Source organism: Lepidochelys olivacea (assembly GCF_965140295.1).
Source record: "Lepidochelys olivacea isolate rLepOli2 genome assembly, chromosome: 1".
Classification (NCBI taxonomy): Eukaryota; Metazoa; Chordata; order Testudines; family Cheloniidae; genus Lepidochelys; species Lepidochelys olivacea.
This window is the reverse complement of record NC_140411.1, coordinates 74781027-74806922: the sequence shown is the minus strand read 5'-3', so window position 1 is coordinate 74806922 and position 25896 is coordinate 74781027. Positions and strand designations below refer to the sequence as shown.

Sequence of the window (25896 nt, the reverse complement as noted above, 5' to 3'; positions counted from 1 at the left end):
TGCTCAACAAAAGGAGTGCAGGGGCTAAGACATATCTCTGCCTGACACCAGATACTGATTTAAAAGGTGCCAACATCCGATTCCCAAGTTGTACATGGGCAGGGGTTCCATTATACAGCTTGATAATCAAGTCCATCTCAGTGGTTAGGACACCTATGCTCTTTACGGCCTTCCATAGTGCAATTTGGTCAACTGAATCACACTCAGCCTTAAGATCAACATATGCCATGTGCAGAGGCTTCTTGAAATCATGCTGTATCTCCGATAACAAGCAGAGGGCCAAAATGGCATCTAATGTGGACCTGTCCTTCATAAAGCCTGACTATTGGGGACGATGCTTCCGATGCATGTTAGCAGGTGCATTTGCAGTATATGTATTCAAAGAAAGCTGGGATCCCTGCCAATCCATCAAAATTACAACCTGGAAAGTTGCAAATTGTTAGAGGCATGGTCATCAGGTTGCTGTCTCACATGAAATGGACCATCTTGGCATATTAATGGCAGTCCTAATGGAAGCAAGACTGGTAGATGATGGATGACCCAAGATGGAAGATTCATTATTTCTGTATTCCAGTGGTCCTAATCACTTACATGGGGCATTACTATTGCCAAGTCCTCCTTGATAACTTGGATGTCCACGTCTTCTTGACTACATATTACATGTCTTAAACATTGACATGGTCACCTCACTATCATAGTAACCGATGCACCGACAAGGATTCTGCTGATTTCGTCTAAGATAATTTCTATGATCAGTTGGAATCTCTAGTATGCACTAGCCTCCACATGATAATCTTGTTATCCTGGGTGACCTAAATGCAGTTACTCGCATGCCCTGCAAATTGGGCTTGAACATTACAGTTCAGGTATACCCAACAATAACTCCTGATGCTTGCTCACATTCTGCACCCCCCAAAATCCATTCTTGGGTCATGGTTCAAGTGGCAACACATACACTGGATGTCCTGGATCTCTCACGAGGGTGTCACTCAGAAGGAGTTGGACCACATCATTACACATGACAGGTGTGTCTTCACCTCCTGCAGAGAATATTGCAGTGTGGAATGTGCCACAAACATGGGTCACGACATAGTGGTTGCCCGAATGGCACTGATGATTTGACAAGCAAATACACCCTCTGTAATGATGTAGAAGTTTGACATTGATGCAATTCTCCATGTGCCAGGTTTAGCCTACAGGTTTTGTATCAACACTAGCAAATGATTCTTGGCCCTAAACGACCTGCCAGACGATGTTGAGGTCTCCTGGTCTGTGTTCACCTCAATCCTCCACCAATCTGCCAAGCAGATGATCAGCTATAGGCGCCCAGCACATCAACTATGGCTATCCGAGGAGGCGTTCCAGACAATTAAATTGAAGGCAACAGCCCACAAGAACAGTGATAAGCGCACTTGTTGCGGTTCAGTGATGAGACAGAACACAGCTTTTTGCAAGCAAGCAGGCTGGTCAGCGGAGATGGGCTGTTCTGCCCCCCCTGCCTTCCACCTTCTCCTTTTATTATATTTCTCCCCCTAAGCATTACACACTGCTACACAAAGGAATGTATGACGTTGATTCATATGCTTAGTTACCATCCTCTATCTACTACAATCCTGGTTCTCAGGCCTTGAGCCCAGGCTAAAGAAACCTCCCACAGTTGCTGTCCAAACAATCAAGTTCTCAGGGTTCATATCTAGCCCTTGTCCTTGGATAGAGCAATGTGTGCATTGCTCCTAGGAGACAGTCAGGGTGTGCCCCACCTGCTTCCAGGTGGAATAGCTAGACATTAACCCTTCATCTCCCCTTTTTTGTTTATTGAAGTTGGCCATCTCATGGTAGCCGCCAATTTGTTTGTCATGCTATTTAACTCCCAGACAGACAAGGACATAACCTGGGGAGCTTTCCAGGGCAAAATTTTACAAAGTCTTAACAAGGAAGGAATACATTGTACACAGCAACAACAAAAATAAGCCCACAAAATAACCAAAAGCTTAACATCTGCAATATAATCATCTAAAAGGGGTACACTTCTTTTACTACAATTATAACCAGCAAAAGGCAATATAAGTATCATTCTACTAAGACAGCAAAGGGTGCCATCACTTAAATTTGCAGGAATATAATTAAAGGTGCATGAACCACAAGTAAAAACCCATCCTGATGGTAGGATGATATGGCCATAATTATATGAAACATTAACAGCATGGGAACAATTTAAAAGGGATTGAGAAGTTTTTGACAGCCCAATGGCACCTTTGTACTAGTGCAGTTAACTACACGCGCACAGGTGACATTGTGAGCCCCGGCCGGGTGCGGTGTGTGAAGGAATATAGCCGTGCGAGGCAGAGTATAGTTGGCCGGGCCCCAATTAGCCATGCTAACATACTGGGAGAAAAGATTAGCATAAGCAAAGAGCAGTATCTTATTCTCCTTCGGGCTTATAACGGGGGAGGCGCTTCCGAGCCAACCCCTACAGAAAATAGCAGGCACAAAAGGCACACAATCATCACAGAATTAGCAGTGATTTGGGCGAGAATCGCCACAAACAAAGTCTTAGGAGTTTCTGGCTGCTGATCTGCTGCCAGTTTTCGTTGAGCCGTGGCGACCAATGCTTTTACTGCTCCCCCTGTCACGGGCTGGCTTGGGACGTTACGCCTCCTCCGTTTCCGTCCCGCCGTTGTCGACTCGGGGGGCAACGCGGTCTCCTCCAAGGTCAGCTGAAACTCTGGTATGGGATTCGACAGCCCCTGGTGCCATGCCATGTTGTTTAAGTGCTGGTCGCACGCACCGGGCTGGAACCCACAACGGTCCTGCAGGGAGAGACACAGCAGCATATCCCCGACCCCAAGTGATTAGAGGTGCTGGGCCCAGCCACTGTGGATCGGGCAGCTGACAGTAAAAGACACGCGGTCTTTCCAGTACCTCAGATTTGTGAAAATGCCGATCCGCAGGGGTCTGCTGATCTGCATTCAGTGTTAAATTATTTAAAGTAAACAAGAGAATATACATCTGTTGTTGAATGTCTCCTAAGGTTCGGAGATGCAGCTCCCCTTGTTTTAATTGTTTATCTAGCAAGGTTTTGAGTGTGCGATTGGCACGTTCAACAATGGCTTGGCCCGTGGAATTATAAGGGATTCCGTGTTTAAGACGGACGTCCCAGCGGGCACAAAAGGTGGAGAGGGCTGCAGAGCAGTAGGCTGGGGCATTATCTGTTTTAATTTGGCAAGGGCGACCCATAACAGAAAAGCAGGCCAGCAAATGGTGAATAACTTTGTTAGTGGCTTCCCCACGTTGTGGGGTTGCCCAAAGGAAGCCTGAATAAGTATCAACGGAAACATGTAAAAATGAATAGGGGTGGAATTGTGGTACATGAGTAACATCCATTTGCCACAGCTGATTTGCTGCGGTACCTCGGGGGTTAACGGCATAAGAAAAAGTAGGAGCAGCAGCAGCACAGTGGGGGCAGGAACGAACAATGGAACGTGCATGATCAGCAGGAATGTGGAACTGCCGGGCCAAAACAGAGGCAGACTGATGAAAAAAGGCATGGCTTTCAATGGGGTCAGAAAAAAGGGAATTTACCTGACCACGCAACGCGCGATCGGCGCGTGCATTGCCCTCAGTGAGTGGCCCAGGCAGAGGGGTATGACTGCGAATATGAGCAACAAAGTAAGGGAAATGACGAGTGGCAAGAAGATGCTGTAAAGACAAAAACAGGCGAAGGAGATCTGCATCAACCTGAGGGGTAATGAGGGCAAGGGGTAAATAAGCAATTACCTAATAAACATAATGGGTATCCACAATTAAATTAAAGGGACAATCAGCAAAAAGTTGAAAGGCCAAAATAACAGCAGCCAATTCTGAACGCTGTGAGACGGCGAGTGAGACAACGTAGATCCAAAGCCTCCTCCGCCCCGAGTTCGATCCTCGGCAGCTGGCACCTGATAGGGGACTAAAATCAATTGTGCAATTGACCGTCCACGCGGGAGCGACTGTGGAAGATGAGTCCACACCTGAACCTTAATAATGCCAGTGTAATCAGCATCAATGACCCCTGGAATGACAAAAAAGCCCTGTTTCCCAGCATGTGAGCGAGGGAGAACAAGACCTATAAAGCCGGCAGGGAGAGGTCCCATCACCTGTGTAGGTATGGCACAGACCTCCCCTGGCAGCTGAAAGTCAGTGTCCTCCTGCAATCTGTTGGTAAAATCCAAAAAGGACTCTAAGGCACCCTGACGGATACTGACAAAGCTTTTGGTAGGCTTGCCTGAATCCGGGACCTTCTTGAAAGCATGCTGGGCACAGGTGGAGATAATGGGGAAGACGGCCGGAGGGAGTTGAGACTGCATCCCAATAGTAGCAAACTGGCCCTCCCCTGCCAAATGCTCATAAATGATACCTTGCTCTCTATATACCTGGGCTTGGCGTTCTGCCATCTGCCGATACTCACTAAGCCAAATAACATACTGACTGGGTGACAACATCATGCGCAGCAGCGTTTTCCAATCCTCAGGGATTAGGGAGTACCCAGCACCCATCCATTCAATGAGACCACGCACAAAGGTGCTAGTCAGGCCAAATTCACGAATTGCTTTCTTTACCTCTCTAACCACCGAGTATGGCAGAGTGGTCCAGGTGCCCACGGGATTGCCCTGGTCATCATTCTGCCAGGTCACCGGGCAAACGGAGACCAGATCAGCCAGCTCCTCTGCTGTAAGATCTGATCGAGCTTTCGCTGCGTGAACCATTTGTTGCACCAGCGAAAGCTTCTGAGCAGATGCAGATGACTCTCCGGGGGGCCCCATGGGGGGAGGGTGATCACACACCGGCTCCGGTGGGGAAGGCCAGGGAGGCGGTGGTAATAGAGGCACTGGGGGCGAAGCAGGGGGAGGGATGGCTGCAGGAGCGGACGGGGGTGGCAGGATCGGCAGCTCCTCTGTTGGTGCTGAAGAGGGCCTTTCCAAGGCGACACGCTGTGTCGCATCGCCAGGAGGGGGGATGACTGCAGGGGCGGACGGGGGTGGCGAGAGCACCAGCCTCACGAGGGAGGGTCTGTCCGAGGCGACACGCTGTACCACGTCGCGGCAGAGGTGCCAGGCATGTAAAGCCTGCACGGGTGCCCGAGGCTCTTTGTGCAATGTCTGGCCCAATCGCTCCCAGTCCGCTAGCTTAAGGCTTCCAGCTTCAGGATACCACGGGCACTTGGCACGCACCTCCTGTAGCAGGAGAGTGAGTTCTCGAGCCGGGCAGTCATGCTGAGCCTTACGCAGCAAATACTGCAGCTCATTGCGGTGTTGCACTTGCAAAGCAGAGAGGGAGCTTCCCATACTTACCACAATGAAAAATACTCACCGGGATCCACGAAGTGGATGAGTGACGCATCTGAAACCCTTGCCGGGCGAGGTGAGTGCTGAGGGCCCCACGTTTGGGCGCCAGTTGTTGCGGTTCAGTGATGAGACAGAACACAGCTTTTTGCAAGCAAGCAGGCTGGTCAGCGGAGATGGGCTGTTCTGCCCCCCCTGCCTTCCACCTTCTCCTTTTATTATATTTCTCCCCCTAAGCATTACACACTGCTACACAAAGGAATGTATGACGTTGATTCATATGCTTAGTTACCATCCTCTATCTACTACAATCCTGGTTCTCAGGCCTTGAGCCCAGGCTAAAGAAACCTCCCACAGTTGCTGTCCAAACAATCAAGTTCTCAGGGTTCATATCTAGCCCTTGTCCTTGGATAGAGCAATGTGTGCATTGCTCCTAGGAGACAGTCAGGGTGTGCCCCGCCTGCTTCCAGGTGGAATAGCTAGACATTAACCCTTCACGCACTCATAATCAACTGAAGTGAAAGTTCAACACCCTGGCACCTTGTGATCACAAGGCATATTATAACCAAGTGGCAGAGGATGTTGAACGCAGCTTAGTCAGCGGAGACTTAAAGTTGGCATTCCACATGATCCACAATCTCGGCTGTTGTTCAGGATGCCATTCATAGTGACTACCTCTTGACTGCTAAGGCCATCCATGTAAATTGAATGACAACATCCTCTCATGCTGGCTGGAACATTATCACAGAGCCCTGAACCACCCTCCAGCTGCCACTTGCTCAAAGCTGGATGATTTGGCCGCCACTGTGGTTTCAGACCCAGACACTTGTACTGACGCACCAGTGTTAGATGATGTGAAGTGCGGTATCTGAAAACTGAAAAACAGACTCGCAGCTGGCACTGATGGCATTCCTGCAGAGCTGCTAAAATGTGCTATTGACTCTGTAGCAGAATAACTTCTGGCCTATCTTTCCCCTGAGAATTGAAGAACTGGAACCTTGCCATCTGCCTGGAAGGACAGTATTGTGATCTCTCACTTTGTAAGGGCAAGGAACCTCACAGTGAATGTAAGAGCTACAGACCAATCACCTTGTTTTCCATGCTAGGGAAGGTGTTTACGCATGTTCTCCTGGCATGTTTGGAGCCCCTGATGCATCAGAAGCATTGCCCCAACTTTTTAACAATCAGTATACATTATTCATCCACATAGGCTTTTTATTACTGCAAAATTTGTGAGGGTGTGGAGAGCTTACAGTAAGTGGTGCAGTGCTTCTGTGGTTCCTCTCCAATTTAGGGCATTTGCAGTGTGCCATCTCAGTCCTGCAGTTCTGGCATCTTGTACCAAAATCAAACTGAACACTTAAGTCTTTCAACCTCTAAAGAGCATATATAACATAATTCCATTAAAACTGAATTGTATCTGAATTCTTTGTGTTCTGCCCAGCAAAAACAACTAATTTAATAGACTATAGAAGAGTAACAGGATAAAGTAATGTAGAGTAAATGTATTATGTCTTTGTCATTGACATCCACCCCACTGAGGCATCCTACCAGCAAATGGCCAGAATTTTCAAACAGGTGTTTAAAGTTAGGTTGCTAAATCCATAGTAGGGTTGATAGGCCAAAATTTTCAAATTTGAGTACCTCAACTTTGGAGGGTAGCATCAGACTCTTAAGTTTGAAAACACTGTCCTCAGTATTTATCTATGGATTTTTAAAACTAACTTTAGACATCCAATTTGAATGGTCAATTTATATGTTAGGTTTGACTAAACTCAAACTTTATATGTGGTGTTTGACCACAGCCACATGCAGCTCTTTTACAGTTAAAGTGTGGGTCGCCGAGACCCCCACTCCCCCTCTCATTTTCCACCTACCAGAGGGGAGGGGGGAAGCTCAGGACCTCTGCCTTGCCGCGGGGTGGTGGGGTAGGGGCTTCTGCCCAGCGGGAAGGAGGTCTCAAGGCTTCAGCCCCATGGGATGCACCTGCCAGTGCTCGGGGCTTCAGCAGGAGTAGGGCTGAAGCTCCAAGTTCTATCAGCCACCTCCCACAAGGCTGAAGCCCTGAACCAGGCAGGTGCACCCAGACTCTCGAATTTCTGAAGATTGTCATATGCAGCTCGGAGGGTCAGTAAATTTGGCCACCCCTGCTATATGTCCAGAGAGAATCACTTGATGGTACTGGTGAAATACAATTTACTAGATTACAGCAGTTTGGTGACCAGTGTCCTACAGATTTACTAACACATTAGCTTAGTTGCCTACCACAAGCAAACCTTTTTGATGTCTCCTATTGTAGAGTGTTACCTTATTCTATACAGCATATAGATTTTTTCCCTCCCTCCCATATGAGATGCTAATTTACCTATCCATGGACTTAGAATTTTCCTGGTTTCCTCACCCTTAGACACATTAATTCTGTTTTTTAAAGACTAAAATATGAAATATTACTATTATTGTTAGCTGACTCACACATTGAGCCAGGTAATACCATTTTAGTTAACTGAGATTAAATTTTACCACTTAATTTTCTTGTTATATCAAATTTATTTTACTTTGAGTCAAGGCGGTTGTAGATAAATAATCCTTTTCCCAATAGGCACCTAATATCTATATTCTAATTGGATATTAGGAAGGCAATACTTGAAATAAAATAAATGACAGTGTTGTGTTTATTTTCTGACGTAGTTAATTGTACATCAGTCTTTCCATTGTCCAGGAAAAAGCTCTTACAAACTAGAGATAATTTATGACACAAAGACTACACATTTATTAGATAAATGACAGCAATATTAATATGAGAAAAAGGGAGGACTGGATATAATGCAGCAAATGGTGGTTGTAGTCACTCAGAGTGACTATGAGCCACCCTTTATTCTGACTAGTTGACTCTAAGTCAAAACGACTACCCATCCAGCTTGGATCATAAAAACACACTCTCCATTCCCAATGAGAAGGTTCAGGTCACTACTGAGCCCTTGAGTCCCACAAGTTCTAGGAGAGAGCTCTCCCTCCCTTGCTTTGCAGGAGATTAAATTTATGTCCATCTTCAAAGTTACAATATAACATTCAGAAATATGTGGAAACCCAAATGAGATTCTGCATTGACCTGAACAATAAAGAAACCTTGGGTTAGTTCGCATAATAACAGTGATGCACGCTCCAATTCAACACCAATATCATAGTGTGAGGAAAAGAGCTGAATGCTTGGCTTAAGCCCCTGCCCCAGCATGGGGGTGGGAGAGAAAACACAGCTGCAGCAGGAGAGACTGAATGGCCATTTGCTTATCCCTTAGCTCAGTCTTAAAGAAGAGGTAGGCACCACTCCCCTACTCTTATAAATAAGAGGGCTCCATAGACCAACCTATGCCTTGGTCCAACACAAATCTGATTGCAATTGCTTGGGAGAGACAAGGAGCCCTTCATTCTTGGAAATTCCTAGCAAATCCTGCCCAGCCTGCCACTGCCCTACAATTCTGTTTGAAAGGGAGTAGGGGAAGGGGTACTTCTGGATAATAAATTATATAAATCTTTGTTTTGAGGACTTTTCAGTCTGCCCATAGAAGTACATTCTAGGCTTGCAGAGACGGTCATGGTATAGGAAATTTAAACAAAAAAAATCTGGCCTTCTGAGTTGTAAGCTTTTTTTTAACAATTTAATATGTTTTTTACAGCCAGTGATAATCCATACATATATATGAACTTTTGGAGACTTTTAATCCTTTTGGTAAACTCATTTAGCAGAGTTACTTTATATTATATTTATATTATTGTAGAGAACCTGCCTCCTAGAAGTATCTGGTCCATTTCCACCCTGGGGGAATAAATTATTTTAAGACTGAAATAATATGATATATGTCTGTGGCCTCTTTTGGCTTCAGTTAAAATAAATAAATAGGGTGTCCCCCACCACACAATTCCATGATCAAATTAGAATTCATACTCTAAATATCTCTAGCCCTGAGAAGAATTTGGCTAGCAGAGACAAGGAGATAACCATGTATTGCCTGTGTTCTGTTACACTACTTACTTAAATGTAATGGTACTCTGGAAACCTGTCTGTCATTTCTGACTAAAATGGTCAGTCCATTTTTTCTGAGTTTATGTATTATTATTATTATTTATTTTATTTTATTATTTCAGTACATCTGACCTTCATCTCTTCTGCTCCAGTTACAGGCTCAGTCCTATCAAACAAATTATATGAGAGTAAACTGGATGCTGCAATGCATTAAGTGACAATATCTGATATGACCCAAAGTGGGCCAATCTCAGAAAGCAGCCCCCGCCTGGGGCTTAGTAGAAACATAGCCTTTCCACACATATATTTATTACCTAACATTTTCCTCTAATGAGGTGCACATACAACTTCTTGTCTTCTCCATTTTCCCCTGTCCTTCTGGAGTAGATTTTCCTCTTTCTGTTGATCTAACTTTATCTATTGTTCATGTGTGGGTTTTAGAATCAGTAGAATACATGGTTTACAGATATTTTGCTCATTGTTCTCATTCAGAATATATTGTTTTCAGGCTGTTTTCTGAGCTTCCATAGATTAAGCAATTCTGTCATGTCATCAGGAAAAATGTCAGATTGGCTTTGCTTTCTTTTTCTCCTCCTTTGTTTCTCTTTTTAAATCTTCTTCTCTCCTTTATTTTTACAAAGCATGGCCGAATCCAAAACTGATATTGCAGGGGATGAGGTTGGAGGGTAGATTGTGAGGTGATGCAAATATATTCCAAATTTGACTTCAATACCTCTATGACAGTTTGCATCAAATGAGAATCTATTCTCTTGTTGGATATAATAGGTGTCATTGGTTGGCCATTCTGCATTGCTTAATTCAACTTGGTTTGAACAAGAAGATCTGGTGACTCTTGCCTGTCTGGAGAAAGAGTAATCAGGGTCCTTAATTTACAGTTGTGTTAAGAAGAAAATCAGGCCCATTGTTTAGGCTTTTGGTTTATAACTAACGAGGACAACACTATGTCATTTCATACATGGTTTTCATTCAGCATGTTAGCTTTGCAACGGTACAGGCCGGAGGGCTTTCTTTTTAAAATTTTAGATTATATGGTGCAGACACATTTTAAGGCAAAGGATGAATTTGTGTGCAGTACTGTAGCTCTGGAAAGCAGAGACCCAGAACAGTAATACAAATTTTGTCTTAGACACTTATTGATAAACATAATACAATAATGATACAAAACTCCATGGGTCAGATTTTCAAAAGAGCTCTGCACCCAAAAACTACCATTTCGGCACCTATATAAAGGGGACAGATTTCAAAAAGTGCTTATTGAGAACAATGGAAGCTGTTGGTTGCTGAGCATTTTTTTTTAAACTGGATACTTAAATTAAGCTAAGCTCTTGAAAAGTCTGGCTCGGTGGAGAGGGTGCTGACCACTTCTGAAAATCAGTCCCTAAAGCTTAATACATTGTTACAGGGGTTTCAAAAGTTCTTGCTCAGGCAAAATTACCCACTAAAGTCAAAATTCACTTTAAAGACAATCGTTTTGCCTCAGTAAGGGCTTTAAGATTGTTGTGTGCCACTTACTGAAGAATACTGTAGGAAATCCCAAATGTAAATCTAGTATCTACCTGAAAATACAGTACTTAGGCACAATATATTTAACATTTATACCAATCTACGCATTTGGAAAGCAGCCAAAGAGTTCCAGATTTTTGACTCTACTTTTTAAAAGATTTGCGTTGTTTATTTTTAAGGCAATAAAAGTGTGAAAAACTGTAACAGCAGAATATATGGGGGGAAAAGATAAGCTATGACTAAAGTGTTTATTTAAATAGGTTTTAATGCTTTGAAATAAAATAAGTTTACCATGAAAATTGAATATGCTGTGGCAAACACAGCTTTATTGTTCTGTACCTGAACAATAAGATTAGGAATATTTTCAAAGAAAGGCATTTTGTTGTTGTTGCTGTTGACATTCACAGAATACTATAGCAATTATTTATATCCGTATTTAAGCAAGCTGAAATTCATATTCTTGGAAAGCCACGATCAGCTCTCATTTTTTGCAATGAGCAACAGGCAACTAAATCAGTTTAACTCAATCAGGGCTGTTTTTTCTGTTGTGTGCTGCAATTTTGTTTGTTGTTATGATGAAAGGCATCAGCTGGCTGGCCAACTAGTCTCAAATACTTTCCCCAGAACAAAATTGCATTCATAGTGTAACTTGAATAATCCTTAAATGTTGGAAAACACTGATGATGCTTGTCACGCTGTCTGGAGTGGCTCACAACTCTGAATACTTACCTCAGGGCAGACTGTCAGACAACTTTCAGGGCAGACACCCCAAACTGGTGGGGTGTTCTATAATTATATTTCATCAAGCCAGTAACAAATGTGAGCTCCTGGATCTCTGTACCAGTCTCAACATGGAGTCACAGACAGTCCCCTTGGACTTTCCAGTCTCTCTTGCCACCCAGAAAAACTGAACTTTGTGATGAAAGGTTATTAAAACCAAAAATCACATCATCAGGTTGCTTCCAGTCCCAAGGCACCAGCCACTTACCCCAGATCAATTGGTACTCCAGATCTTACACCAAAGACAACACTGGCAGCCAAATCTATAATAAACTAACTATGGATTTATTAACTTAGAAAAGAAATGAGAGATATTGAGAGTTTAAAGCAGGTAAAATATAAAAATAAGTAAAATCACAGTTAATAACGCCAAAGGGTGGTGGTGATGTACTAAACTGCCAGTCTCCCAAAAGTCTTTCAGCGCTACCCATAATAACTCTGGGGACCATAGCACCATAGAAAATGAGGGTTGGAAGGGACCTCAGGAGGTCATGTAGTCCAACCCCCTGCTCAAAGCAGGACCGATCCCCAATTAAATCATCCCAGCCAGGGCTTTGTCAATCCGAGCCTTAAAAAAACTCTACAGGAGGAGATTCCACCACCTCCCTAGGTAACCTATTCCAGTGCTTCACCACTCTCCTAGTGAAAAAGTTTTTTCCTAATATCCAACCTAACCCTAACCCCACTGCAACTTGAGACCATTACTCTTCATTCTGTTATCTGCTACCACTTGAGAACAGTCTAGATCCATCCTGTTTGGAACCCCCTTTCAGGTAGTTGAAAGCAGCTATCAAATCCCCCTCATTCTTCTCTTCTGCAGACTAAATAATTCCAGTTCCCTCAGCCTCTCCTCATAAATCATGTGCTGCAGCCCCCTAATAATTTTTGTTGCCCTCCGCTGGACTCTTTCCAATTTTTCCACATCCTTCTTGTAATGTGGGGCCCAAAACTGGACACAACTACTCCAGATGAGGCCTCACCAATGCTGAATAGAGGGGAATGATCATGTCCCTCAGTCTGCTAGCAATGCTCCTACTTATACAGCCCGAAATGACATTAGCCTTCTTGGCAACAAGGGCACACTGTTGACTCATATCCAGCTTCTCATCCACTGTAACCCCTATTTTCTGCAGAACTGCTGCCTAGCCATCTGGTCCCTAGTCTGTAGCCGTGCATGGGATTCTTCCGTCCTAAGTGCAAGATTCTGCACTTGTCCTTGTTGATCCTTATCAGATTTCTTTTGGCCCAATCCTCTAATTTGTCTAGGTCCCTCTGTATCGTATCCCTACACTCCAGTGTATCTACCACTCCTCTCAGTTTAGTGTCTGTCTTCTGATCTGTCTTCTCATTCAGTTATTCTGTCCTGTTTGAATCCAAACAGTTCAGAGATACAGGATCTTTCCTTGAATCCATATTTATAGTATCTTCACAGAGAAAGAAGTATCTCTACCCATGTGGGCTTTTTCTTTGATGAGGGTGAGTGAGGGATGCACTTAGACTTTTGACCTCTGACTATATGCATGATGGCTAACTGCTTTGAAATTAGCATTTTCTGTTGAAGATTTCTTTGATGGGTAATTTAGTAACAAGGGTATTTACCATACAAATGTTTGTTATTGTATCAGGACAGAAACAGATAAGCAGAAGCAATACCAGTAAAATTCCACTTGTTTTCATAACAAGAAAAGGAGTACTTGTGGCACCTTAGAGACTAACCAATTTATTTGAGCATAAGCTTTCGTGAGCTACAGCTCACTTCATCGGATGCACATGGAAAATACAGTGAGGAGATTTATATACACACAGAACATGAAAAAATGGGGGTTATCATACACACTGTAAGGAGAGTGATCACTTAAGATGAGCTATTACCAGCAGGAGAGTGGGCAGGGGTGGGGGGAGAAAACCTTTTGTAGTGATAATCAAGGTGGGCCATTTCCAGCAGTTAACAAGAATGTCTGAGGAACACATATGAATACACACGTATACATCTAACCTTTACTTAGATCTACACAAGTGAATGGACCTGAATACACATGGTCAGCCAGTGTCACAATACTATAACACCATCAAAGGCATGAGAAATTTTCTGTATCATTCTCATGAGCTGTATGGAATCTCCTGTACCAGGTGACTAAAGGGGGCTGTGTTTCAATGACACTTGAAACAGCACAAAATATGTTGAGTTTTGTTAAAATTAAAACTCAGCCCAAGTTAAAAAAACAGTTGAGGGAACCTGGCCTGCCTCATAGATTTACATGGGAGGTTTCAGTTGAATTTCAATTTTTGTGTCCATCTGAAACTCAAACACATGCAGTGCAAATACATGTAGATGAGGATGAGATAAATTGAAAGGAATTCTGTAAACTACAGAGTTTTGCACAGTTTTAATGATAATCTAGGATTGACTATATGAAGAAAAATTTAGATTTCAATTCTGACCATAAATGTCAGCGAAACTAATAGAATCATAGGACTGGAAGGGAACTCGAGAGGTCATCTAGTCCAGTCCCCTGCACTCAAGGCAAGACTAAGTATTATCTAGACCATCCCTGACAGGTGTTTGCCTAACCTGCTCTTAAAAATCTCCAATGATGGAGATTCCACAAGCTCCCTAGTCAATTTATTCCAATACTTAACCACCCTGACAGGAAGTTTTTCCTAATGTCCAACCTCAACCGCCCTTGATGCAATTTAAGCTCATTCCTTCTTGTCCTATCCTCAGAGGTTAAGGAGAACAATTTTTCACCCTCCTCCTTGTAACAACATTTTATGTACTTGTTATCCTGTTCCCTCTCAGATTTCTCTTCTCCAGACTAAACAATCCCATTTTTTTCAGTCTTCTGTCATAGGTCATTTTTGTTGCTCTTCTCTGGACTTTCTCCAATTTGTCCACATCTTTACTGAAATGTGGGGCCCAGAATTGAACACAATATTTCTGTTGAGGCCCAATCAGGGTGGAGTAGAGCAGATGAATTACTTCCCTGTGTCTTGCTTATAAGACTCCTGCTAATACATCCCAGAATGATAGTTTGGTTTTTTTACAACAGTGTTACACTATTGACTGGTATTTAGCTTGTGATCCACTATGACCCCCAGATCCCTTTCTGCAGTATTCCTTCTTAGGCAGTCATTTCCCATTTTGTATGTGTGCAACTGATTGTTCCTTCCTATGAGCATTTGTCCTTATTGAATTTCATCCTATTTACTTCAGATAATTTCTCTGGTTTTCTCCAGATCATTTTGAATTTTAATCCTATTCTCTAAAGCATTTGCCAAGCCTCCCAGCTTGGTATCATCCGCAAACTTTAGAAGCGTACTCTGTATGCCATTATCTAAATCATTGATGAAGATATTGAACAGAGCCAGACCCAGAACCGATCCCTGGAGGACCCCACTCATGTCCTTCCAGCATGACTGTGAACTACTGATAACTACTCTCTGGGAATAGTTTTCCAACCAATTTTGCAGCCACCTTCTAGTAGCTCCATCTAAGTTGTATTTCCCTAAACCATGCTCAAAATGTGATGTGACATAAGCAAGTTTGCATCAATGTTGTGACACACACAGCCTGCACATTCTCATGGTGTATATTGAACCTTCACTTGCAACATTTGGATTCAGTTCAGCAGAATCTTACAGGGCAGAAAGGTTTTCAAATGGTTTGTCCAGCCTTAGTGATTTGAAGGCTCATTTGATGCCTTAATCACATGTAGATTGTTGCATGCTTGACCTCAAATGGGGCTGAAATCCATGATGTCAAGATCTAATGGATTTGTGAAACAATAGAAGTTGCTCACACAATGATGCATGGTTATATATTATGCAGCTCTTTAAGTTTTGCTGTAGCCACTGCAAAAATTTAGTTGCTAATTAATTTCTGATACTTGTACATTCCTGACTTGCTTTCTTTTTGGACCATTTCTCACTGCTTCAGAGTGTCTATGGTATCTGCTAAGAAGGTATATATAGAATAGTTTTAGTTATTAATACAGTCTCCATGGAAAAAGTCACTCTTATTTAAAAATACATATATTTTAATTAGTGAATTTAGTGCTGACAATTTGTCATATATTGACAGGCCCATAAATAACCTTCTCTAGTCTCAAACCAGGAACAGCATAAGTAGCAGCCAGTATGCTATTTTAAAGAGACTTCTTCTCAGGCTTGTCTCCCTTAGGAATTTTTTACTAAAGTCTCCCACTATTGTTACCACTGAGTTGGATTTATCATCATTTTAGGCACCTGTGATTTACAGGCTTCTTCTGAGCTTAAATAGATGATAGTACCTAAAACACCAATGGCTGCCTGGAACCCTGTTTACCTGGAACCTGTGGTAGCAACAGTGGGGAAATATTTAGCAGAAATGCCAAGGGAAGACACCACCTAAGTGGAGAAAAATAGTTTAGCCTCCATGATGAGACTGTCATCACATAGACCATTTAACGTCCTTTGGAATACTGGTAGTTGTAACATAAACACCTATTGTTTAGTTACTTTGATGGGAAAAAACTTTTAATCAGTATTGACCTGAGATAGATTTGAACTAGAGCCCTAGAGGTGACAGTTTGGATCCCAGTCTGGATCCCATCCCTTGAGCCATTGAAACAGCTACTAGATGTGTGGAGTATCAATTTTTCAGAACTCAGTACTTTGACATCTATACTTTCCTTTTTTTTTTTGCTTATTTGTTTGTTAACATTCCTAAGTTTAGAACATATCATGGAGTAACTTATTTCAAATGTGTGTTATGAAGGTGTTTGCATTAGATGCAAAATGAGTGTTTCAAGCCATGATTTTTAACTCTTCCCATCTTCTAAAGATATAGGTGTTTAAAAAAACAACAACAACAAAAATAACAAAAACCAAAGAAAAACCCTTAGCCCTTTCCTCCTGAATTTTCTTAGCCTCATGTCCTAAGATGTATTTAGAAGCACATACTTATGGTATCTGAGGAAAAAGACATGGTTTATCTTGGGAAACGTTGCTCAATCTTAACTATGATGATGCTCTCAGGCTCACTCTTACAATTACACAGACAGGTTTTGTAATTAGAAAAGTAAAAAGTGCTAAGAAGCTAGTAGAAGTATTATGTGTGTGCATGAAATACAGCTAAAAACTTGCATTGAGATCATAAGGGCTTGCCATCCATGACCAGGATGTTTTAGGTGTGCTGTACACTGATCATAAAGCTTGTTATTCAGCATAGACTGATCCCATCTGGAGGAAAACTGCATTTGAAATGCTGTACTTAGTGACTGTACAGATGAGATGGAACAATGATCGTGAGAGCTCCTTGGCTGCTAACGGTTTGACTTAACTTAGTGAGGAAAAGAAATATAGGCAGCTTTCCTTTCAAAACAAAAGCATAGTGGTCCTTGATGTTATTCAGCAAGGAAAGTTCAGTATGTTTTGGAAGGCCAACAAGGTTTACAAAGGGAGAGGAAGGCTGCTTGGGGAGGTGCTTGGAATATTGCATGCTCACAATACTTTCTTATTTGGGGTGCCTGATGTGTTAGGGTGGATCACATTTGGGGCTGTTGGGAAAGGAAAGGTGGTCTTGGGGTAAATGCACCAGAATGGGACTTAGGAGATCTTGCATTATATTTATGGCTCTACCATAAGTTTCCTGATTGACCTTTCACAAGTCATGTATGTCCATATGCCTTGGTTCCCCATCAGTGAAATGGAGATAATGCTTGCTGACCTCAGAGTTATGAGAATAATTCCACTGATATTTGTGAGGTGCGCCAATACTACAATGATTAATTCCATAGAAAATCCTGTAGCTGAAACTTTTCTTCTTTCACTGGACAACTTCAAAAACTGATCTGTCAGCTAAGGAGCTCCCACTCTCATTGTTGAGACTGTGAAATGTATTTTCAGCTGACTAATCAGCCAGGAAAAACCTGACTCATATCTATCTAGGTACTCTTATGTATCCAATCCCCTTGTTATAACACCCTGACATGACAATGGCGTGGAAACAGCCATAATGGATTGTGTATGCCTGTTAGTATGAGGAATACTGTTTTAACTACGATCAGCTTTCTTTGCTGTATAACCCTACAGGCCTTTGGAATGCTGTTGGAATTGCAGATGCTTCTGTTTAGCTGAGTCAGACCCTAATGTTTCTTCACTATTTTATATGGTCTTGAAGAGAAGGATTTTTATTGGCTCCCTAATTTAGAGATCTGTTTACATCAACCGTTGATATTTCCTTATGCTGCCCTTTTGTTTCACAAATATTGAAAGAAAAAGCCTTTCTTCTGTTGCTGAAAGTCCTGCTAGTGTCATCATCTCTTGTTTTGGAAATACAGAACTCTGAATGTTATTGTTTGGTGATAAATGGAGGATATTACCAGATTTGCCTGTTACTTTGGGGTACACTCATTTATTAGGGTTACTCTTCTGGGGTGGGGGAGGGTTCTGTAATTCTATCCATGTACTGCTTGTGTCACTTTTGCTCTCATATGGAGCTCTACTTCTTCCTTCTGCATGTTCCCTCCCATTGCAGATATCCTGAAGGATCTAGGTTGCCCAGGGCTGGGTTCTTCCAGCCCCAGATTCAGACGAACACACACACTAACAGAGCGCCTGAAAGGACTGGGTTAATCAGCACTCCCAAGCTGACCCCTTATATGCCCCTGGACTCAGCAGGCTGGACTGAGCTGCACTTCCAAGCTGCCACCCTCAGATGGCCCAGGTTCAGCACGTCCCTATCCCCACTTTCATGTTACAATTGTTCTGGTAGTAACCCACTTGATGAGCAAAAAATCCACAGGATTTTTGGGTGCTGCAGGGATATTTAGCTTAGGTATGAGGAGTGTTGCTGCAGAGCAAATGGGGAAGCCAAAAACACCCACAAGGGATTGGGAGAGAGAGAGAGAGAGAGAAGCAACCAGCTTAACTACAAAAGTTATTCATTGCCAAGTAATAACCATACAAGGGGAGCCAAACAAACAAAACAGTTATAATATTAAATTTAACTTAAATTTGATTATAAAAGTCAGGGTTAGAAAAATATAACTGATCACACAAGTCAGGGTCAGAGAGAGGGAGAGAGAGAGAGAGATCAGTTCTCACCACACTGTGAAGCTTGAATCGATTGGGATTCCCAGGTGGTGGTGGTAGCTGAGGGTCCGGAATGCTGGAGACAGGCAGTGCCCCCAGCACAATCAGTCAGGAGAAGATGAAGTCCCCATGGAACTGCTGCAGATATTGGATTCAGGCATCAGAGCACTTACTTGAGCATGGGTAGTTTCTTTTGTAGGGAAAGAACAATGGTTCAAGGAAGAACATGGGATTTGTTTATGGGTAAACTGATGACTCAAGGGAATATACCAAAGTTGTCTTGTTCCGGCTAGACAATAGGAACTGACCATTCCTGGCTATAGGCAGTGTTTCTTCGAGGGAGCTCGCAATGCAATTAGGCACCTTCAGTATTTTGTATACCAATAAAAGATTTATTACTAGAATTGGTCTGATAACTACTGAGCTGGGTGTGTGCAGGCGTGGGTTCATTAATATCTGGAGCAGAGATTCCCCGTCATGCAGTGCTTTCCTGCTTTTCTGGTCCCAGAGTTCAGTGCAGTTCTTGCCTTGGAATCTCTGTTCTCCATTCTGTATGCTAATGGAGAGCCTCCCTGTCCCAACTTTGATGCAAATGGGGCTAGGGGAGTTTCCTTCATCCTGTCACCCTTGTCCAGAGGAGTTTAGGTGTGTCTCTGTCTTTTCACTGCTTTTTGTAACTCTGTCTTCTGATCAGCTTTGGCTCAAGAAGAGGCTTGCGGGAGGAGGGGGAAAGGTCTTTCATGAGTCAGACAGGCTGGATACTGCGCCCTGGTTCCCCAAGAACACAGATCTGATAGGTAACAAGGAAAAGATATTCAGTTATATTTGTTTACAAATGAAATGTATTCTGTTCATCTTTAAGGGGAAAAGAATCTGCTAGCAATACTGATTACACAGTATGTTCAGAGAATCAACTACAGAGTGAAAGAAGTCATAAGATAAAATAACTGGTATATTTTGATGTAAAAGTTGGCCTAGTCATGAAACACTGAGAGCTAAATTCTCAGCTGGTATAAATTGACAAAGGTCATTGACTTCAATGGAACTAGACCACTTTGCACCAGCTGCCATTATAGCATGAGGAACATCTTAAAAGATAAAAAATCAAGCTTATTTGATACTAAATTAAGCAGTAATCCAATGATATGAGTTCAATCAAGCATCTAGGTTTGACCAAGTATGATGAATAAAAAAGGAGGCTGGAGGAGGATATGGATTATCTTGTACAGTTGTTTTCAAATGGCTGATATGAGAAAACACACAATTAATAGTATTATCCCTAGACTTTCTCCACATCATAATGAATATGGGACCAATGCTGCTCCTATTGACTTTAGTCAGACCACGACTGGGGGCATTAGAATCTAAAGGCTTCCAAAGTTCAGCAGTAAGATTGTGAATCTACCCTGGATCCCATACCATCTTACCTAACCAGATCACTCAAACTGTCCACTACTATAATTCAGATTTTGAGGGAAGATGTGCTTAGGGTCCTCTCTTGGGATTCTCTAGTTGCCTCCAGTGTCTGAGAATGTAGTGTTATCTCATGATACACTTAATATTATGATCATACTGCTTTTATGAAAAATCTCATTCTATTCCATAGGCACTAGCTGGTAAAAGGAGGAGTTTGCATCTTCCAATACTTCCAAGAGTTGTTTAAAAATCAAGATTGTTTGTTAACCATTTCAAGTGTATCCTGTGCAAATATTTTGGTCAGATTCCTTAGTCCTGTCCTGTAATTTGAGATAATTTCTAATCTTGGCTCTGACTTGCTCTGTTCCATTGAGCAAGACATCTAACCTTAGTCTTCCCCTCTGTAAAATTGTTGTAGTAATCAGCTACTCCACGGATGTGTTCTGTAAATCCTAGTTAATCACTGTAATTTCAAAGCTATGTTATAAATGCTAAGTGTTAGTATCATTAAATAGAGAGACAAGGTGGGTGAGCCACACAGAGCTCTTCCTCAGCTCTGTGTGGCTCGAAAGCTTGCATCTCTCACCAGCAGAAGTTGGATGAGGTAATATCTTTTACTGGACCACCTTGTCTCTCTAGTATCCTCGGACCAACATGTGTACAATAACACTGCACGCAACAATGGACAGATTATTTAGATGGACTTGTATCATTCTGGTTCTGGAAAGAGTGGGGAAAAGTTTTAAGATGCACACACTGATTGTGTAGGTGATATGTTCACACTGTTTGCTGACTTCAATGGATGATTCAATCATCAGTGTTCTGTAGCCTGCTTTTCTTAGCATAGTTCCCGAAGGTTTCTGTTGTTCAAGACAAGATTTGTATGTCATCCCTTTAACATGGCAAGAAACACAGAAAAGTGCTTTCTGATGGGAGGCTTACTTCACAGATCAGCTCATGGAAACTTCTGAACCTCCACTCTCCTGCATGTCTTCTTCCCTGGGTTGCTGTACGGGGTTAGAAAAAAGTGCCGCAGGGGTCTATTTTTTTTTAAAGAGAGAGAACAGGAAAAAAAAAAGAGCACTAATCAGCATGTCCTGTGCTCTTCTTTGTAGTCCCAGCGCCGTGTTACGTTTCACCTCCCTGATGGCTCCCAGGAAAGCTGCAGTGACAGTGGTCTAGGAGACCATGAGCCTGTGGGTAGTGGAACCCTGATCTCACATCCTCTCCCTCTGGTTCAGCCACAGGACGAATTCTACGACCAGGCCTCACCGGACAAGAGGACTGAAGCTGATGGCAACTCTGACCCCAACTCTGGTGAGTTGATGTCAAGGCTTTGGTAGTCTTTGGTAGAGGTTTTTGTTTGTTTTGTTTTCCCTTTTCACTTTTTAAAAAATGATTAAGCTGCAGAGACATGGAGCATGTGCATGGATATTTAGTCACAGCAGTTAAGAAGATTTTACAGCATGTTAAATTAGTTGCCTGAAATATCATGTCACGATGTTGATTGTAAAAAAAGGAACACAAGTAAAAAAAAAATATTGTGCTCATTTGGGAAACGTGTATAGACAGACTACATGATGAGTGGAAAAAACAAGAAAGAAGAAAGTTCTAAAAGGTAGCTTGCTTGTCTTTGTTGTCATTTGCAGTGTTGTGTAGTATTTACCTATACACTTTCTTCTTACAATGATGCTTCAGTCTTCATTGTGGGATGGGGTATGAAATCATCCTAAATACCTATTGGAGATCAAAGGAACAATGAATTGTAGGTGAAATTTTTCATTGAACTATGTTAAAAAAAATGGAGCAAATTAGGGCACATATAGTTATCTGGCTAGTTTGCATATATGTACCACCTCTTTATAGTAGCTGTCACACTGAAAACCTTTCCGCTTGCAAAAGTAAATGGAAATTCTCCATTAGCTTGAGAGGTTGGGGAGCTCATGTTTGGCTCTAATGGATGTGAGTTTCATCTACAATGTTCCACATGGGCAGTTTGGCTGGCAACCACCACATCTATATGTCTGGAAAACCATTTTTCCTTTTAATTTTAATTCATTTTTACATTTTATATTGGAATTACAATGCTTGCATCCTGCACTATAGATGCAGCTCAGCAAGTGATAATGGGAGAATCATACATCTGAACTGAGGACTCTACAGGTAATTGACTAGAGCTCATTGGGAATTTTTTGATAAAGTGTTTTGTCATTGGAAAATGCTGATTTGTCAAAACCTAAACTTTTCGCAGAAACCTATTCATTTTGACAAAACTTTTGCTGGGAACATTTCTCAGGGGGAGAGAGACAGAGAGACAGACACTCCCTATAATAAACAATAGTTTAATTTAAAGGTGAGATTTGAAGCTGGGCCTCCCGTATCATAGGTAAGCACGATAACCACTGGGCTATTGGCTATTCTGGGGTTTATGTAACCTCTGTCTCTCTGTCACATACATGTTTTTGTTGTTGTTGGTTTTTTTTCTTCATTAAAACTGTTGAAAGGTCTTGGTCTTGTTCAGCAAAAACAAATTCCCAGAGCTTGACATTTTTCACAAAATGGAAATGTTGTTTTCTGGCCAGCTCAAACTGTGACCTTAAGTCCACAAAAACACAAGGACCTGTAGTAGTATAGCAGCTAAAAGTGAAAAATGTGTATAGTATATGTAACTGATTAGTTTAGGTGGAATTATCCTGTTAATTCCCTGTCCATGCAAGAGAAGAGTGACGTATTTAACTAGAGTAGAGGGCTGTCTTAAGGCTTCATTCATTACCTGTAGGCAATGTAGCATGAGCTTTGCTGATACTGAGTTGTATATCTCTATATAGCACATAGCATAAAAGTCCATCAAACAAAGCTGAGCAAAGAGCAGGATCAGTAAACTCGGTACAAAGGTCTTACATGGGAGCGTTCTGCATTTGCGAATAGGTGTCAACTGCACCGTGCAATCATGCAATATTAATTACAAATTGATCTAATTCGCCGAAGTCGGCAGATGTATTTAAAGCTCATATGAATATCTCTATTTTCGTGATGTCTGTAACTGATGTGACTATGCAAAATTTAGCCTTTGGGGAAACTAAATTCATGGTAAATCTATGAGAAACTAATGGTCGAGCTGTATTGAAGGTTAGTGAGGCATGGTAATATAGCTTCCTATACTAATTATTTTATCAGACTGAATTAAAGCATGCATTTAAATAGTGTCTCATATATCTCATCAGACCTTACAAGCTAAGCAGAGCGTAATAATTTATTTGCACAGAAGTCACCCCAGGAAACGTAGGTGCATGAGGAAATGGCACTGGTGATTATGTAGATTCCACTCTTAACTCTTGAGTCCTTACTGAGTTATTGCCCAAGCAACCAATGAAGTGGTCACTGTGTGGCTGGAGATGGCTATTTTTTAATTAGGAGATGTGAAATAGAGTTTGTGACAGTTTATGGGCCTGAAAGATCTCACAGCATCTTCACATGAATAGAAGTTCTACCCAGCATTAGGGCAAAATTAGAATGTGAGTTAATTACACTTTGCCTACCTAAATTGCTGATGTTGTGTCAATTGGATATGGTAATCTTTGACACTTCCTGTCTTCATCTGTAGTGTATTATTGCTGTGCAATGTTAAAGAGTTACTGCATTCAACCCTAGAGGTAGTTTGACTTCAGTGGTTGTTGAAGTGATTCCTACTGTAGTGTGCATGGTTAAAAAGCATTGTGAATACTGTGGGATAACAGGTGCAATTATGCAGTGGAAGGGAGGAATCCTTAGTGAGAACCCATATTGTTACATTAATGAAACATATGCATTGGATTAAATCTTTAAAACTACAGAGAAACAGTTAGACATGCTTTGTGATTTCTTTGTAATCCTAATACTTAATTATATCTGTGTTCAAAAGAAAAAGCCCATTGAGGGCCCATTAAGACTTTTGGGGGGCTTTACATTCTCCTCTCATTCACCACACCCATGATTTACACTGGAACAAAATGCTCAAAAAGAGGGTATAAAATGTTTCCAAATCAGAATGGTCACATTTATATCCACTTTACAGAAAATTCAAGGAGGTGATAAATGAGGGATTTTTAAAAGAAATGTGTAACTTTAATGTTAGTCTGTAGGTGTTATATATGTATATGTACAGACTCTCAAAAAACAAAACTGTGTAATAAGAGTTACAAGTTAGTTTGTTTTATTTTTGAGAGCCAGTCTTATATATATATATAACACCTCAAAAGTAGCATCAAAATTCAATATTTCTTTGATAAAAAGCCTTATTCTCCATTGCCCTTTCTCTTGTGTAATCATAATAGTAAATGACACTATTGTGTATTTATACATAATATAAAGGTGTAATAATGTCATTAATAATGGTTAATGTGTAATAAGAATTGTAGGTAGGTAAATTAGTTTTATGGGTTTTTTTGAGAGACTGCCTGAATATTATATTTTTTCAAAGTTCCTTATTTGTCTTACAACAAATGACATATTTGATTTTGAAACTCCAATTAACTTTTCTCTATTTACAATGTGTGTGTGTTTGTTTATTTATTTATTCTTTTATTATTTCTCTTCAGATGGCAATGAGAATAGACTAGGCAATTTCATGATTTTTTTTAGTCAGTATCTAGTATCTAATTTCATGTTAGTGTTCCCGTGCACAAGTACTGCTGCAAATGTAGTGTGGTAAATATTATAGAGCAAGGTTTTGTTGTGCTCTTAAACTGTTCCAACAAAAATGAAAAGAAGAGTGATCATGGGACTATTTGTAATGATTGTCTAATAATTTATCTATACCAAAAATTACATGTGGGTCCAAACTTGTTCTTCACTGTCCCTTTCAAAGCTAATTCTAATGCAAGGTGCGTTCAGTTTGTTGAAGCATGATGCTATTTCTGCCTGAAAGACCTGTTAAATGGTGAGAACCATTTTGGTGAATGACTTTAATGTTCTTGTGAATGGTGTGTTTTTATTGTTGTAAACCATAAATTTATATAAATAAAGATGTAGCCATTGTTTGCTGATAGTGGTATGTTGCTGCTTTAATTAAGTTTGGACAGTGGGCAAGGGCCAGGTTTGGACAGCCTGTAATGTTAAAGAATGAGTTAAAGATTCTCATAGCCGAATGATCTACTGCATGAGAAACTCACTGTTCTGTTTCCAGCCTATGAAGAGACAAGGAGTTACAATTACACTAGTCTAATGAAAAGGGCATACACAGCCAGAGAAAATTCTCCCAACTAATATTAAAGACAGCAGTCTCTCATGCTGGGAGAGACTGAAAGGAAGAGAGATTACAAACACTAGTTCTATTAGCTAACTATTGTCAACATGTTTACTAGGGGAGGATAGACAGGAGAGGCAGGACAAATAGAAAATAAATAATTAAATCAGCACTTAACCTGTCTACTTTGTGTAGGCTCACATTGTCCAGCCATGCCAGAAAAAAAAGAGGAGGCAATGGATTTAGTTTAATTACTCTGCAGTTTTATTCACTTAAGATATCTGGGACTAACCAGCCACAAATTGTACAGTGCAGGTCACCATACGTTCCGTAATCATTTCCACATAATCCCCAGCCTCATCCCAGCCATCCCATATTCTTGAAGCTTTCATCCAATCCACCTATAGGTCTTTGCCATCTCAAACTTCTAATATCAATGTTAATTGTCCATTAAACAACTATAAAGTTCACCTTTCACTTGATGCATCGGTATATCCCTATTTTATCAGAACTCTTTATCAGTGAACAATATA

At 41.4% G+C, this 25896-nt stretch overlaps 1 protein-coding gene across 5 annotated transcripts in view; it reads left to right on the top strand.

The window, feature by feature from the left end:
- Window positions 1-25896, top strand: part of PCDH9 (protocadherin 9) — a 915728-nt gene that overhangs the window by 558368 nt on the left and 331464 nt on the right. For 3 of the 5 annotated variants that reach the window (XM_084645268.1, XM_084645267.1, XM_084645266.1), the window contains one exon: window positions 21381-21456. In XM_084645268.1, coding sequence (XP_084501394.1) covers window positions 21381-21456 — 76 coding nt within the window. Of the gene's footprint in view, window positions 1-21254; window positions 21457-25896 lie in introns of all 5 variants that reach the window. The other 2 variants (XM_084645265.1, XM_084645264.1) reach the window with 1 other exon arrangement.